Below are 16,077 nucleotides of genomic sequence, written 5' to 3'. Positions count from 1 at the left end.
TTGCAAACTTACTAAACATTACTGTGAAAGACTAAACAGTACTAACAAACACCTCGCGCTGTAATTCTGGAACTTAAAAAGCAGCCTGACTCCCTGAGGCTGCCTGCCCAGCTGCTGACTCAGCTTTTGCTCTGCAGCCAGTTCTGCTGATGAAGGAGCAGAAACCCAGAACAGCAGAAATCTCTCTCCCATGGTTCCTGGAACTCTCAAGACCTCTGGGAAATGTAGTCCCAGTGACCGTGACGAAACAGGAACTACAATGGAAACAGCCTTTCAGCTTTTGGTAAACACGTGGGCGTCCTTCCCGAGCTCTGGCGAGAGCCCGGTCCGGCTCTGCTCTCTGGATTCATTTCTGACATGGAGGTTGGTTCAGGGTGCAGCGCAACCTTGCAAGCCGGAAGTGTCGGGGTGGGCGTGGCGTAGCCAGGCTTGTAGGGAGCGGAGGATGAAATCTAAACCTCTCAGAGGTGCTGTGTGGAACTATCCTGGACCTCAGCAGCATGCACGTTAGAGCTGGGAGAAGGCGATGGTGTTAATGCTGGCAGTGGCCACCTTGTAAAAAGGCATCTTGCTGCCTTTAACCTCCTTGTGCTTTTGGGTCAGGAGATCGGGTTTGGTACTTCAGGAATGGAAAAGATTGGAAGATCCAGTATTGCTTGGGTGGGTTTCTGACTGACTGGCTGGAGGTGATGTTGGTGGTTCACATCACAGCTTGGCTGTGGAAGCCTGTCTTTGGCTGCCGAGCCATTCTCACACGGCTTTCTCAGGACATCTAGGCGACGGGAGATCTGGTCTCATCTGTTCTTTATGGGTATAGCCAGGATTCTTGTTTTAGTTGACTGAAGTTCACCAAATGGCCAAGGTCCTGTGGCGGAAATTGAGGTGTGTGCTGTTTATCCTGCTTTCTTTGGAACTTTTATTTTAATTATGGTTTACTCGGAACAGGCATACCCCATGTCCACTCCTGTGAGCCGAATCCTCACAGGAACAATCCCGTAGGGAGGCAGAATATTGCCATAAAGGGGATCAGCTGGGCTTTGTATTGTCGCAGCAATGTTGATCCTAGAGTGCGGGGTGAAAAATAATAGAAGCTAACAAGTCACCCTGTTCCATCAGACTGTGATGTTGGAAGTGTGGACCCCTTTCAGGGTGGAGACATGAGCTGGTGTGAGGGCAGATGTGGGCCTAGGGATCTTTAGTATTGAAGGGAGCTTTGAGGTCTGTGGAAGAAATAGCCCTGCAGACCTGACAGGCGGTGTAATTGCACTCTCTCCATTCATAGACTTGTCTTCCATGCTTCTGTATTTCTCTTCAACCAACTCTGACACTGAGTGTGGCATGCAGGTTCTGTGATGTCCCTGTAGAGGTCTACTGGGGTGTATCTCCAAGCACTTATACTCTGTCATAGACAGGAAAAGATGGGCTTGAAGAGCTCTGGCTCACTCAGGGTCCTGTGGTTGGCACATTGTAGGCTGCTCACGCTGTTCTTTATTCGACTTCCTGTTTTGCCACTTTTCAGTCAAACCAAGTGTTTGTGAGCTGGAGACTGGCTCATGACACTGAAGTCTACTCTTAGAAATCATAGGCTCGCCTTAAATACCAGCATTTTCTGTGCCACTGTAATTAAAACAACAGACACTTGTTCATTAATGTTAATAACCTACAAAACATGGTAGCATTGGGCTTTACAGTTTTTAAAAAACATTTATTATTTATACAGTATTCTGACTGTGTATGTATGCCTGCATGCCAGAAGAGGGCAGTAGATCTCATTATAGATGGTTTATGAACCACCATGTGGGTGCTGGGAATATGAACGTGGGACCCTTGGAAGTACAGCCAGTGCTCTTAACCTCTAAGCCATCTCTCCAGCCCAAGCTTTATGTTTTTTAAGGTGGAGAAAGGACACTGCCTTGTCCATCAAAACTGGTATCTTTTTCTTTACAGATGCTTCAGCAGCATGCTCGCTTAAGACATACACACCTTTCTGTAATGTACTTTATAGTAAAGTATACCATACTTTATAGTATACTTTCATGTACTTTGTAGTAAACAGACCTGTGGTAGAAAAAACAAAACACCAGCCTACTTTCGAGCACATCCCTATCATCTCTCATCTGCAAGGGGGAGGGAGGAGCTCAGGGTTATCCTCTAGCAAAATCAAGGCTACCCTAGTCTGTGTCAGAAAACATTTACATATTTTAAATTATTTTTTTTAAATTTTATGTGCACTGGTGTTTTACCTGCATGTATGTTTGTGTGAGGCTGTTGGATCCCCTGGAACTGAAGTAACAGACAGTTGTGAGCTGCCATGTGGGTGCCAGGAATTGAACCTGGGTCCTCTGAAAGTGCCCAACCATCTCTCCAAGCTCAGGAGAAAACACTTAAACATAGTTTATAGATGGGCTAAATTTATGGTTCATTTCAGGTTTCTTACAGCCAGTAGCATGACAGAAATGCACGCCATCAAGTTGAGTTGTAGACTAGAGACATGTCTCAGCAGTAAAGAACACGAACTGCTCTTTCAGAGGACCTGGATTCAGTTTCCAGCACCCACATGGCAGCTCACAACTGTCTATAATTCCAAGATCTGACACCCTCACACACACATATATACAGGCAAAACACCAATGTACATGGAATAGAAAACGAGTTATTTAAAAAAAAAACTACATGTGCTTAAGTTCTGTTGGCTCATTAGAATCTGAGATTCCCATGATTTCCCATTTCACTCTGAGCTTCTTGTTGCCTGATGCAGCTGTCTATGGTTTATATTCCTGGCTCATTCTCTGTTGTTTGGATGCCATCCCTTTCCTTGTACCCTGGGTTCTACTGTGTAATGAATGCTTCTTGGTACTTTAGCCAGAACAGACTTCCAGCTTTGCATTTGATAGTGACAAGCATGTCCTCCACTGTGGTTTGCATGTGGTGTTACTATATACAAACAATAAGCCCAACTTTTTTATAATTTTAATTATTTATTTATTTGACAGCCAAGTCCTAGCCCCCTCCCTCCTCTCTTCCCATTCCCACCCTTTTTCCTTGTTCCTTCTATTCCCCCACCCCTACTCCTCAGAGAAGAAGAGCCCACCACCCATCCACCCCAGTACATCAAGTTGCATCAGGACTGAACGCATCATCTTCCCCTGTGGCCTGGTGAGGTAGCCCTGCCAGGGTACAGTGATCAAAAAGCAGGGAACAGAGTCCATGCCAGAGTTGGCTCCCATTCCCCTTACTCGGGAACCTACATGATGACCGAGCTGTCCATTGGCTACCTCTGTGTAAGGGGCTTAGGTTCAGTCCATTCATTTGGTTGGTGTTTCACTCTAATAAGCCCAACTTCTAAGGTGGAATTCCTTCCTCTTCTACAGGGTGGACTCCAGTCTCCATGGTGTCCAGATATATCTTCCAAACTCTTTTCCTTGAGTGCTACTGTTTGTGTGGGTGATGATGTGAGATGATTTTAATTCATTTAAACTATAATACCATTTATTGGTCCTTATTTCAGGAAGTGCTGTCCTTCTGGGATGTGGCCATTGATTTTTCTCCAGAAGAGTGGGAATGCCTGGATCTTGCTCAGTGGAATTTGTACAGGGATGTAATATTGGAGAATTACAGCAACCTTGTGTTCCTTGGTGAGGATTGCATTTATAGTAAAGTTTTATTTCTCCCTCAACATGTAGCTTCCCCACTTTGTGCAATATGTCACAGAAGATTATGCTTTTCAACTGCGAGTTTCATATTCCTTTAAAAAAAAAAAACAAAAAAAAAACATGAAGCAGGTTGCTGTTTAGCTAAGAAGTACTTTTTTGTTTATCTTTGTGTGTTTAACCTGTCTATGTTGCCTGCACTGTTAGAAATTCAAGGAAATGAGGCATGGAGCACACTTGTTGAGTACAGTGTTTGACAATTCAGTTTTAATATTTTTCCTTTAAATGAAACTCAGAATCTGGACAGTGTACATTCCTTTATTGTAGTATACCTGTCCCAAACCATTTAAGGAACTAATTGTCTGCAATCATTTATTGCATCATCTCTTTCCTTATAAACACTGTACTTGAAGGGGCATGTCACTTACCGTGAGAAGAACATTTAAACAGTCTTGTTCCTTTTCCCACAAACAGGTCTTGCTGGCTGTAAGCCACAACTGGTGACATTTCTGGAGCAAAGACAAGGGCCTTGGGATGTGAAGAAACAAGCAGCAGCCACTGTGTACCTTGGTGGGTAGGAAAGAGGGGCTCAGAGGAGAGATGAGAAGTCCCAAGATAGAACAGAAAGACAGGCTTTACCATGCACATTGAGACATTACATTGTTGTGGAAATTCTTTTTAAGCTATTGCCTTTAGTGTCTTCTGTTGTGATGAAAAGTCACCTCTCAGACATTTATAATAGTTTTAGTGTGTAAGCTTAGTTCCTCCCCTCTGGTGAACTCTGCTTGTATACAAGACCTTGCAAAGTTCCTCATTTTTTTTGTGTGTCTACATTGTAACCTAAGACACAGGAAAATGACACTCAATGTGGATCAGACTAACAGTCATTTATTTGCTGACTTTGAAAAGCAAGCTCATCCAAAAAGAACTCTCTATACTGAAATGAAGCATGACTGGGTTCATAAAGTCATACACACAATTACACCATACCTGAACACTCCAAGGCTCAGGAGTTTTCAAGGTTTCATATCTGTTGATTATAACAGTTTGCTTTCTGTTATAAAACAGTGGATATCCCAAAGCTACATTTGAGGCTGTATGAGAACATTCTTCACAGCAGATATAGTCACCAGAGCTGAGAGTGGGTGGAAATCCAGTTGTTTGTATGGCTTTCTTGGAAGTCAATAGATTTTCAGTATTTTAAAGAGTTGTGAGGCTCTAATTTTAGGAAAATACTTAAATTTTCTCAAATATTCATCCTAACTCTGAAAATTTTTGTTTATGAACACAATATTTCAGATATATCAGAGCTATAAATGTTTTGTTGACCTTAAATTTGAGATATTTGCATTAGGCTTAACTTTGATTACATGTAGACAGTATAAAGGCAGGTAGATATCAGTCTTTCCTTCTAACATTGTTCATGTAAATGAGTACACTGATATTTAGTAGGAATACAAACATAATTTTGGCTATATTAAAAGTGTACAATTGCTAATAAGGTGGCTCATCTTTAACTGTTATGTGTAAATTATCTTTCTTATAACAATTTACAATAAATTAACTCTCATAACTCTCATAAGATTGGAATTTTATAAATGAAAGTAAGTTATCCTTGTTAAAATTTTGAGCCTTAAAAAAAAAATCATAATTTTTATACTGAAGCTCTTTTATACCAGATCAACTTTAAACCATAAATACAGTTCATGGAGAGAATGGAAAGTTTATTTTTCTGATACCTTCATTGTGTACTTTTACAAAATCTAAATCGATCTCACAAATACTCTATATTAATAACTTGTTTGATCATAAAGAGTACATTTGCCGATGGTGGTGGGTTACGTCTTTGATCTCAGCACTTGGGAGGCAGAAGCAGGCACATCTCTGAGTTTGAGGCCAGAGTGGTCTACAGAGCATGTTCCAGGATACACAGGAATACACAGAAACCTGTCTCAAAACAAAAGAAACAAACAAAAACTCCAAAACAAAACAAAAAAAGAATACATTCAGAAGTGAAAATAGTAAAGACCTTTATGAACGACACCTGTAAAGAATACAAAGGTATACAATTAATTATTACTACAGTTCTTGTCGTGACTCAGTTTCTCCAATGGCTAAAGGTTAAAAAAGTTAGCAAATACCTAAGTGACTAGATAGATGTCTAAGTTGGCCCTGTTAGCATTAATTGACCACTGAACTTAACAACTTTTAAGGAGCTACCTACTGTGACTCCTTAAAGCCTTAATGGTTTTGGCCTCTTTATTTACCTAATTTATCTTATGTAAAGTAATTTAACCCCCCTTTTTAGAGATAGAACCTCAAATTTATGTCTTTTATAACTTTTAAAAATGATTTCACTGATCCTAAGAGAAAATTTACATCTCTGGAAGAGTTTTAGAGATATGAATAACCTTGAAACTGAGAACATTCTCTGTAAACAAGAATCCAGAGACAGAAAGTATAGAACAGGAGTTCAATTGGTAACTAATTGTAACGAGTCCTTGCGATTACTCACTACCTTTGGACCAGCCATGTGAACATTACATACCCCCCCCCTCCAATTAAGTAATTTCAAATGAGACATAATAACATTAACAAGTAAACTTAGCATTTCCCAAAGGGGAGGGTGTTAGACAGTATCTATTCTTATGTAGCACCCAGGAAAGAAAAGCTTTCCCATGATTGCAGAGGTGGACCCCCAACCAGTATTAGGTTTTCTTGCTTGTGTACCCTACTGTCTCTATAAAACATTGAAACCTCATATAATTGAGTCCCAGTTCCATGTAACTGTCTGGCAAGAGTGACTGGAAACTCAGGTGAGGGTTCAATGACCTTGCCTATATCCTTTTTTGAAGGATTTTTTTTTCTTTGTTTTTGTTTTGTATTTTAAGACAGGGTAGCCTTGGCTGTCCTAGAATTCACAGTGATCTGCCTGCCTTTGCTTCCTGAGTGATGGGATTAAAGGTGTGGGCCACCACCCCAGCTAGAATGTTAACCTTTAACAAGCCCATCTGTGATTATTTTTAGCAGGCACAGCTAGATTTATGAAGATGGTAGTTGTTCAGGTTAGAAGATCCTGTGCTGCTTCCGGTGGGCCAGTCCAAAGTGAGTTCAGACAGTGAGCTGACTGTTCCATAAGGAAAGTAAGGGAAAGGGACAAAAATTGAGACATACAGCAACAGCTGAGACAGCATAGAGGAAGTGAACAATGAAGTCACTCATTCAGCATCCACAGAAATGACATAAAACACGGATTTAACGGAAACATGTTGGCATACTTTAAAAACTTTTATTTATATTTCTTTGATTGTTTTCTCACTACTCCACCCCAATTCCTACCAACACCAGGTAGGAAAGGGAAATGGGAGAGAGGGTGGAGTTCTCTTAGCTGCTTCCTGCTGGTTAGGGTCATGGGGTTCCTTGTAGCCGGTCCAGTCCTCATTTCAGGAGATCTCCAACTTTTTGTCTTACAACAGCAACCAGGAACAGCAAGGAAGAAGCAGGAAGAGCCTTATTCTTTCTCCAAGTTCCAATACTCTGGGCTTTTGGCAGTTATTCTTTCTTCAGAGTCCTCAGATTTAAACTATCTGCAGCTAGCTAAGAGCTCCTGTCAGAGTCCGAATGAGGCAAATAGTCTACTGCTGTGGACGATCTGAATCAGTCCTATATACTACACCTCGGACAAAACAAACAAACAAAAAAACATGTTTATAGCCACAATAGTTTTTTCCATTACTTCTTCAATCAACATCTTTACTATTAGGAGACCCAGGGAAGGAGTTCCTGTCAAGATTTTTTCCTATTACCAGAATCAGGAGCAGATAAAAGTATCTATACCTATCCCCTTCAAGCACCAGAAGGACTAGCTTGGCTTTGGTATAAAGAAATACAGTGGTCATTCTGAGACTTCCTGGCCCTGGTGACAATAGGTGTTGAAATATACCATAGTTTCTGATTTGTGGTTAAATATGTATGAGTAAATCTCCCCATTAAAAAAAAAGCATTATAAGTATAAAGAATATTACTTACTTTTTGATCATATCTCAATTTTTCTTCAACAGGAACAACACCCAATGATTGTAACACTTATAGCAACTCACTACCTATTAAACACCAGAGAATTCATAAAGGGGAGAAACCCTACAAGTGTGAAGAATGTGGTAAAACCCTTAGTTCTCGTTCAACTCTTTCGATACACCAGAGACGTCATACTGGAGAAAAACCCTACAAGTGTAAAGAATGTCATAAGGCCTTTATTAGTCGCTCATCACTTTTTATACATCAGAAAAATCATACTGATGAAAAAACCTACAAGTGTGAGGAATGTGGGAAATTATTTTACTATCCTTCAATGTTGAAGCAACATCAAAGAATTCATTCTGAAGACAAACCCTACAAGTGTGAAGAATGTGGCAAAGCTTTTTATGACCCCTCATTCCTTAAGCAACATAAAAGAGTTCATTGTGGAGAGAAACCACACAAGTGTGAAGAATGTGGCAAAGCATTTTCCTCTGCTTTACTCCTTAACCAACATAAAGGTTTTCATTCTGGAGAGAAAAAGTACAAGTGTGAAGAATGTGGCAAATCCTTTTACTATCCTTCATTCCTTAAGCAACATCACAGAATTCATTCTGAAGAGAATCCCTACAATTGTGGCAACTGTGGAAAAAAGTTTTACAGTTCTCCGCACCTTCAGGAGCATAAAAAAATTCATACTGGAGAAAAACCATATAACTGTGAAGAATGTCACAAAGCTTTTCGTAATCACTCAGCCCTTAGAAGACACAGGGCAGTTCATAATGGAAAGACACCCTACAAGTGTGAGCTTTGTGGAAAAGGATTTACTAAGACCTCAGAGCTTACTGAGCACAAAATAGCTCACACTGGAGAGAAACCCTATAAGTGTGAACAGTGTGGCAGATGTTTTTCCTCCTCTTCATCCCTTAAAAGACACCAATTAATCCATTCTGAAGACAATCCCTACAAGTGTGAGGAATGTGGTAGAGCCTTTTCTACACTTTATTCTCTTACTCAGCACAAGCGTGTCCATTCTAGAGAGAAACCTTACAAGTGTGGAGAATGTGGGAAAGCCTTTTCTTATAATTTTTCCTTGATTCAGCACAAGTTAAGTCATAATGGAGTGAAGTCTTATCGATGTGAAGAATGTGGGAAGATGTTTTATTCTACTTCAAAACTGAAGAAACATAGAAGACTTCATTGTCAAGAGAAACTGTACAAATGTGAAGTCTGTGGAAAAGCCTTTTCTACTAATTCTTCCATGGTTCAGCACAAAATAGTTCATACTGGAGAGAAATGCCACAAATGTGAAGAATGTGGCAAAATGTTTGCCTGTACCTCAAAACTGAAGAGACATAAAATAATTCATTGTCAAGAGAAACCCTTCAAATGTGAAGTATGTGGCAAGGATTTTCGTACTTTCCCAGAACTTTCTATACACAAGAGAACTCACATGAGTGAGAAACCACACAAATGTGAAGAATGTGGAAAAGCCTTTTCTACTCTCTCATACTTTACTCTGCACAAATTACATCATACTGGGGAGAAATCCTATAAATGTGAAGAGTGTGGCAAAATGTTTTACTCTACTTCAGACCTTAAAAAACACCAAAAAATTCATACTGGAGAGAAGTATGTATGAGAAATTCATACAAGTGTGAAGAGTGTCACAAAACTTTTAGTACACGTACAACCCTTAAGAGACACAAGACAGTTCATACTGGAGAGAAACCCTACAAGTGTGACCTGTGTGGAAAGGGATTTATTAAGCCCTCTGTGCTTAGTGAGCACAAGATAGCTCACACTGGAGAGAAACCGTACAAGTGTGAAGAGTGTGGTAAAAGGTTTTCCTATTCTTCAGACTTTAAAACACATCAAAGAATTCACTCTGAAGATAATCCTTACAAGTGTGGGGAATGTGGCAAAGCGTTTAGTAAGCTGTATACACTTACTCAGCACAAGCTTGTTCATACTGGAGAGAAACCGTACAAGTGTGAAGAATGTGGCAAAAGATTTTCGTGTTCTTCATATGTTAAGGTACATAAAACAATTCATTCTGAAGAGAAGGCCTTCAAGTGTGGGGAATGTGGCAAAGCCTTTGTTAATCATTATACCCTTTCTCGACACAAGACAGTTCATATTGGAGAGAAATCCTACAAACAACATTAAAAAGTTTGTACGTCCTCAGGATTTAAAAGATATCAAGGAACTCATTCTGAATAGAAGTGTGTACAATATGGTAAAACCTGTGCTGATCACTCAGATCTTACACAGCGCAAGTGAATGTAGGGAGTAGAGAAGCCATGTACGTGGGGAGAATGGCAAGTGCTTTACCAGTCAGTCAAACGTGAAGGGAGTGACAGGCTTTTAATGTTTCTTCATATCTTAAATGACAACAGTCTCTGGATGTGGTCAAGGTTTCAGTAATCATTCAGTTCTGGTTCATCCTCGGTAATCTGCACTTGAGAGAAACCCTACTCATGCAGAAAAGGACCATGGTTGAGCTATGCCTCATGTCTATGTAAGCATCAGAGAATATATCCTGATGAGGAGGCCTACAAAAGCAATCAAGGTGGCAAGCTCTCTACCTGTTCTTCACACATTAGGTATCTACAGAGACTTCATACTGCAGAGGCACTCTCTACACATGAAAGCTGTGCCTGAGCCTTAAATAATACTTCGTCTTCATCAACACCAAAGAATTGCCGTAGGTGAGAAACCTGCAGGTGCAGATGTCCTCATCGGCTCTAGATGTCTGTATCACACAGCCCCATATTATGTGATGGACTCTCAACTATGTTTTTTACTTCATCAGATTAGTCTATAGAAATATTTAGGAGGGGTTTTCTTGATTGCTAAGTCATGTACATTAGTCCACCCAAGCGTAAGGCGTGCCATCCCAGGGCAAGTGTTCCTGGGTTATATAAGAATTCTTGGGGGCTGGAGAGATGGCTCAGAGGTTAAGAGCACTAACTGTTCTTTCAGAGGTCCTGTGTTCAATTCCCAGCAACCAAATGGTGGCTGCTAACCATCTACAATGAGATCTGGTGCCCTCTTCTGGTGTGCAGGCATACATGCAGACAGAACATTGTATACATAATAAATAATTAAAAAAAAAAAAAACCTCGAATTCTTGGTGATAGAGCATATTCAGGTACAATGGAGGAAGCAAAGAAATACATAGCTTTCCTTTACGGTAGTGGTTCTCAACTTTCCTAATGCTGTGTCCCCTTAATATATTTCCTCTAAGTTGACCCCTTCCTCTAAATTGTTTGGGGCCATAGCATTTGGGGTCATGGAAACAGAAATCAAAGACAGCACTGAATGTGTGAAGGATTTACACTCTTCCTTATACTTGTCATCAGACTCTATATGGGACGTAAGGACACGAAACCTTGAGATTTGTTAAATTTTCACTGGACACCAGAGCATTCACATTGGAGAATAGCCCAATTTATGCAAAGAATATGACAAAAGGTTTTTGAATTGCACTTAATTAAACACTGAATAACTCATACTAGAGAGGAACTTTGTGAGAGTAAAGATACTGGATAAGTATTGAACAGTTCTAATCTACAGCATTTTAAATTTGTATATAAAAGAAACCCTGAAAGTCCAAATGTTAAGAGAAGTTGTTTATTCTTCATACATCAGAGAATTTGTTGAGAAACTTTATATCTTATTTTGCCAGAAGTATTTATTGAAAAAGCTGTCCTCACACCCTTGATGTGTGTTTTTTCCTAGTTCGTTGTCATTGAAATTTTGCTGTGGATTGCATTGAATGTATAGATTTGCTTTTATTACAAAATGAGCTCTGCAAATCCCAGAACATGTCTTTCTGTCTTATAATGTCTTCCTGTAAGTGATGCGTTTTGATATTTTCAAATGTTTACAGAAGACTTTCACCTCTTTCATTAGGGCCATTCCTGGATGTATCTCCTTTAAAAAAATTTTAAGATTATGGTGACTAGGTGCTACTTTCTATAATTACTTTCCCTGCAAGTATCTTTTTGATGTTTATAAAAGCTAATGATATTTCACGTTGATTTTGAGAACAGCTATTTTTTATTGACAGTGTTTATTGTAAATGTTTTTATTTCTCAGATGAAGTGATGAGATGAATGCCATTCCCAAGCCTTTCTAGATTTCTAGCTCTTTCTGAACTCTCACTGGCTGGTTCAACTCTGCTTTTATTGCCTTAACTCCTCTCCTACCTGCCTGATTCAAACTGGCTTCTCTTGGCTTCTGACTCAATTGCTCTTTCAGGCCTCAAACTCATTCTAGCAGCATGTTTTAATCTTGTGGTTTCTTCTCATTCTCTGGCTTGTTCTCTTTTCTCCTGCGTCTAGCTTGTTCTCTCTGCAACCGGTCTCTGTAAAACTATCTCAGGAAAAAAAAAAAAAAAACCTCTGGTAAAAACCTCCCTTCTCTCACCCTACCCTGCTCTTAAGTAGCCTCTCTTTCCTGTTCTGTTCTTATGAAAGTTGGCATAACCCATTGCTGACACGTTCTGTCAAATCTTTCGTTGATTCATCACTTTTTCTGCCTCTCAATTAGACTTCACTTTTAAACATGGCTTCCTTGTGTTAGTAACTTTATCTTCATTGTGTAGGATTAAAAGATTACGAAGGGTATATTCTATCCGGATCATATAGATCATTGGATCTGATTCATGTTGATAGATTAAAATTCCTTTACAGTTTATCATTGTCTTAGTTAGGGTTTCTATTGCAGTAGAAAACACATCACCAAAAGCAAGTTGGGAAGAAAATAATTCATTTTATTATATGCTTCCAGGTAACAATCCATCACTTAGTGTACTCGGGGTAGGAAATCAGGTAGGGCAGGAACTTGGAGGCAGGAGCCGTAGAGAGCCCTTGGAGGAATGCTGCTTACTGTGTTCCTCCACATGGCTTGTTTAGCATCCTTCCTTCCTTCCTTCTTCCCTTCCTTTCCTCCTTTTTTTCTCCCCTCCTTTTTTTCTCTTTTAATATTCTTATTCTTAAATTAAAAAAAAAATTATGTGCATTGGAGTTTTGCCTGCACATATGTCTATGAGAGGATATCAAAATCCCTGGAACTAGAGTTATAGACAGTTGTGAACTGCCATGTGGGTCCTGGAAATTGAACCCTGGTCCTTTGGAAGAGCAGCCAGCTCTTTACTGTGGAGCCATCTCTCTAGCCCCTCAGCATGCTTTCTTATGGCATCCAGGACCTCCAAACCAGTTGTGGCACTGCTCACAGTGAATTGGACTTTCCAGCCTGAGCCATCAGTCAAGAAAATGCCTCACAGGCTTGCCCACAGGCATTTTCTTATATGAGATTTTGCTTTTGGCATGATGACATAAAAGTAGGCAGAACTATCATATTTAGAACTTCTTTGTAGAGTACACAGGTCTTTTAGTATACCTCATATCATCTGTAAACTAGCATAGTTGAATTTCTTTTTTTCTAATTTTTCCCTTTGCCTAGCTTTATATTTTTTCCTTCTTTAATTAAGAATTTGAGTACAGTATTGAAAAAGAGATATTAGGAACCCTAGTCTCATGCCAGAGTGTTGTTTTCCATTTTCTGAAGGTTGCTGTTGTGGAATGTATACAATTTACAGTTGTTCATTCAAACACTGATTTCTCTACCCCACTGTCTGGTTTAATCAGAGCCTTACATTGTGATGCTTATTCTAAGCATCACCTGCCTCAAGTTAGTGTAAACATGCCACCATTTGTTCTCTGTGTTGCCAATAAAAACAACCAGCCAATGCTGAGCAATGGAGGTACAGCAGTGAAAAAGTTAGAGCTTTGCACCGCTGTTAGAGACAGTTAATCTGTCCAGGCCATTTATGACAGGTTCAGAGGTACTAAAATGTCTCTACGTCATCACTGCATGAAGAAGTGAAAGTGAAAGGTTAGTTGGACTAGACCCTACACTGAATGAAAAGCAAGAGAACAGTATGGGCAAGCGCTGGCGTTCCTGTTTCTCTACTTGCTTATTTCATTCAGTCACAGTGTCACCTCATTCCCATCCTTCTGTGCATCTCCTGTCATGGTGGACTGAACCCTCAAACCTCTTCTTCAGTTTATGGCTTGTCAGATATCAAAGCAACAAGAAACATCACAAACAGCAGAATTCTCTGGTAGCTAGGGATGATGGAGTTGGCTTATAGTCCCAGCGCTCAGGATGTAGAAGACTAGGGGCTGAAAGTGAGGTCCTCTTCAGCTACACAGGGAACATGAGGTCAATTTCTGCAGTGTAATGCTCAGCCTCAGATCAGAAAGTAGGTTATAATTTTCAACAGTTAATAGTATTATGTACTGAGTTACTCAGCATTGAGTATGTTTTCTCATAGCTTTCCACAGCTCCAATCTCTATAGAATATGATCTCCCTCATGAATGGTATCTTTATTTATATGTAAAGAAAGGAGTTTATGTGCAGCATGTACATTGGACTATACTGGCAATTACCTAAAGGAGTTGTACATAAGGTGATAGGGGTGTCATGTGTGTTTATACTTTTTATTAAAGATTTATCTTAATGTTATGTGGAAGGTTATTTTGCTTGCATATGTGTCTGTGCATTATGTACATGTATTGCCTGTAGAAGCCAAAAGTGGGCTTTGGACCCACCAGGAACTGGAGTTAACTACTATGTTAGTGCTGAGAATAGAACCTGGGTCTTCTGGAAAAATAGTCAGTGTTCTTGACTACTGGTCCACCTCACTACCTTCTTAAATGTGTAGCCCAGGCTGGCCTTGACTCCTGATCTTTGTGTTCCCATCTCTTTAGCATAACCTAACAGTGAGCACTATTACAACTGGATTTTTTTTTCTATGCTCCTCTTAAAAAATAGCATTTCTTTAATCTTTTGAGATTATAGTATAATCATAGTCTTTCTTATCTCCTGTTTTTCCTTCTAAACCTTGTCATATATCCCTCCTTGTTTTCTTTCAAACTGATGACCACTCTTTCATACATGCATACATACATACATATATTCCTAAATACATAATCCAACCTTCTAAGTTGGTATTCTATTTCTTACATATAATATATTATTTGTATATTCTATATAAATGTATCAAATATAAGCTATTGCGTGTTTTGTTTTCAGGGCTCACCATTTGGTATTGGATAACCAGTTAGTGTATTCATCTCTGAGAAAGGCTATACCTTTCCCTCTCAGCATTGCATAGTTTCCTTTAGTTATTTCTGTCGGGTTAAGGTCTCCTGAGTGTTTTTCTATCCATGTTACCATGTCCTTGTTCCAATCATGTTCAGTCATGTTGCTGAGACTTTATGCTATAGAATCAGACATACCTAGGACACAGGGTCTCACAGCAAAGTCAATGTTCCTTGGCTCTTAAAAATCTTTCTGCCACTTCTTCTGTAATGATAGCCTTAAGTATGGGAGTGTTTTTTAAAATATAACCATTGGGACTGAGATACACAATTCTATGTTGATTGTCAGTGGTTTTCTGTCTGTTGCAAAGAGAAGTTTCTTTGATAAGGGTGAGGACCACACCTCCTGTGCACCTAGGGACAAATATATAGAATGTAGTTAGAGACTGGGTGGGTTAGAAAAGTGGTGGTTGTAGGTTTTCCTCCAAGATCCATGATTTCTTTGGATAGTTGGCTACATTACCATTATCAGGCAAAATTTCCCCTCCTGTTGAAGTTTTAAGTCTAATTAGGGAAATTGTTGATTACCACCAAATTGTCAGTGCCACTACTACATACTTAGGGTTATTTTGCTTGCTGTTCATTGCTGTGGTCCATAGACATTGTACCTACTATGACTATTGGTTGCTTCTCCTTTTTGGAAGCTTGCATGGTGCCTTCTGTTATCATGAAAGCTAATCCCAAGAGAGGAGGCATTCAGGTCAGTTCTATGTCAGAGGCCTCTTGGCCTGGTGAATTTCAGTGCATGTCTTCTTCTGCAATAGGGACTTACCTTACCAGGAACAATCAGAACCTGTAGTGTTTGAGGATCTCTTGTACAACCCTGACCAATAAGCCAAAAGAGGACTTTCTATCCCTGGTGTGCAGGGATTTTTGGAGATATCTTTGGCTTTTGGAAACAGTATTAGCCCAGATGGAAAAAGTCCTCTAAACTATAAATGTGATTTATGCATCACAATCAGTGTATTATAGGTATTTTAATGTGGATAGTTAACAATGTGATGCTTTATGACTCTTTCAGACACTTTTACTGTTATCTTACCTGCCTCCTTTCTTTTGCACTTATCTACTCACCCCCCACTATAGTCCATTTCTCCATTTTTCCTACCATATACTTGTATCCTGCTATTCTTCTCTCTGTTGTCTCCTGCTACTCCTCAACCCTGAGAATGGTCCATTTTTACTTTCCTGATTTCTGCACTAAGTCCTCACATCTGAGCATCTATCTGGAACT

General features: G+C 39.7%; 1 protein-coding gene across 1 annotated transcript in view; it reads left to right on the top strand.

Moving 5' to 3' along the window:
- The first annotated feature begins 270 nt into the window (after positions 1 to 270).
- LOC129669671 (zinc finger protein 729-like) overlaps positions 271 to 16,077 on the top strand; it is a 35,438-nt gene continuing 19,631 nt past the window's right edge. Inside the window, 5 exon segments of the mRNA XM_055597979.1 lie at positions 271 to 363; positions 3,509 to 3,635; positions 4,125 to 4,220; positions 7,712 to 9,312; positions 9,315 to 9,767. Of these exon segments, the coding sequence (XP_055453954.1) occupies positions 358 to 363; positions 3,509 to 3,635; positions 4,125 to 4,220; positions 7,712 to 9,312; positions 9,315 to 9,767 (2,283 nt within the window). The 5' untranslated portion in view covers positions 271 to 357.

This window comes from Psammomys obesus, unplaced genomic scaffold (genome assembly GCF_907164565.1).
Source record: "Psammomys obesus unplaced genomic scaffold, mPsaObe1.curated_primary_1811, whole genome shotgun sequence".
Taxonomy (NCBI): domain Eukaryota; kingdom Metazoa; phylum Chordata; class Mammalia; order Rodentia; family Muridae; genus Psammomys; species Psammomys obesus.
This window is presented reverse-complemented; position numbering and strand designations above follow the sequence as displayed.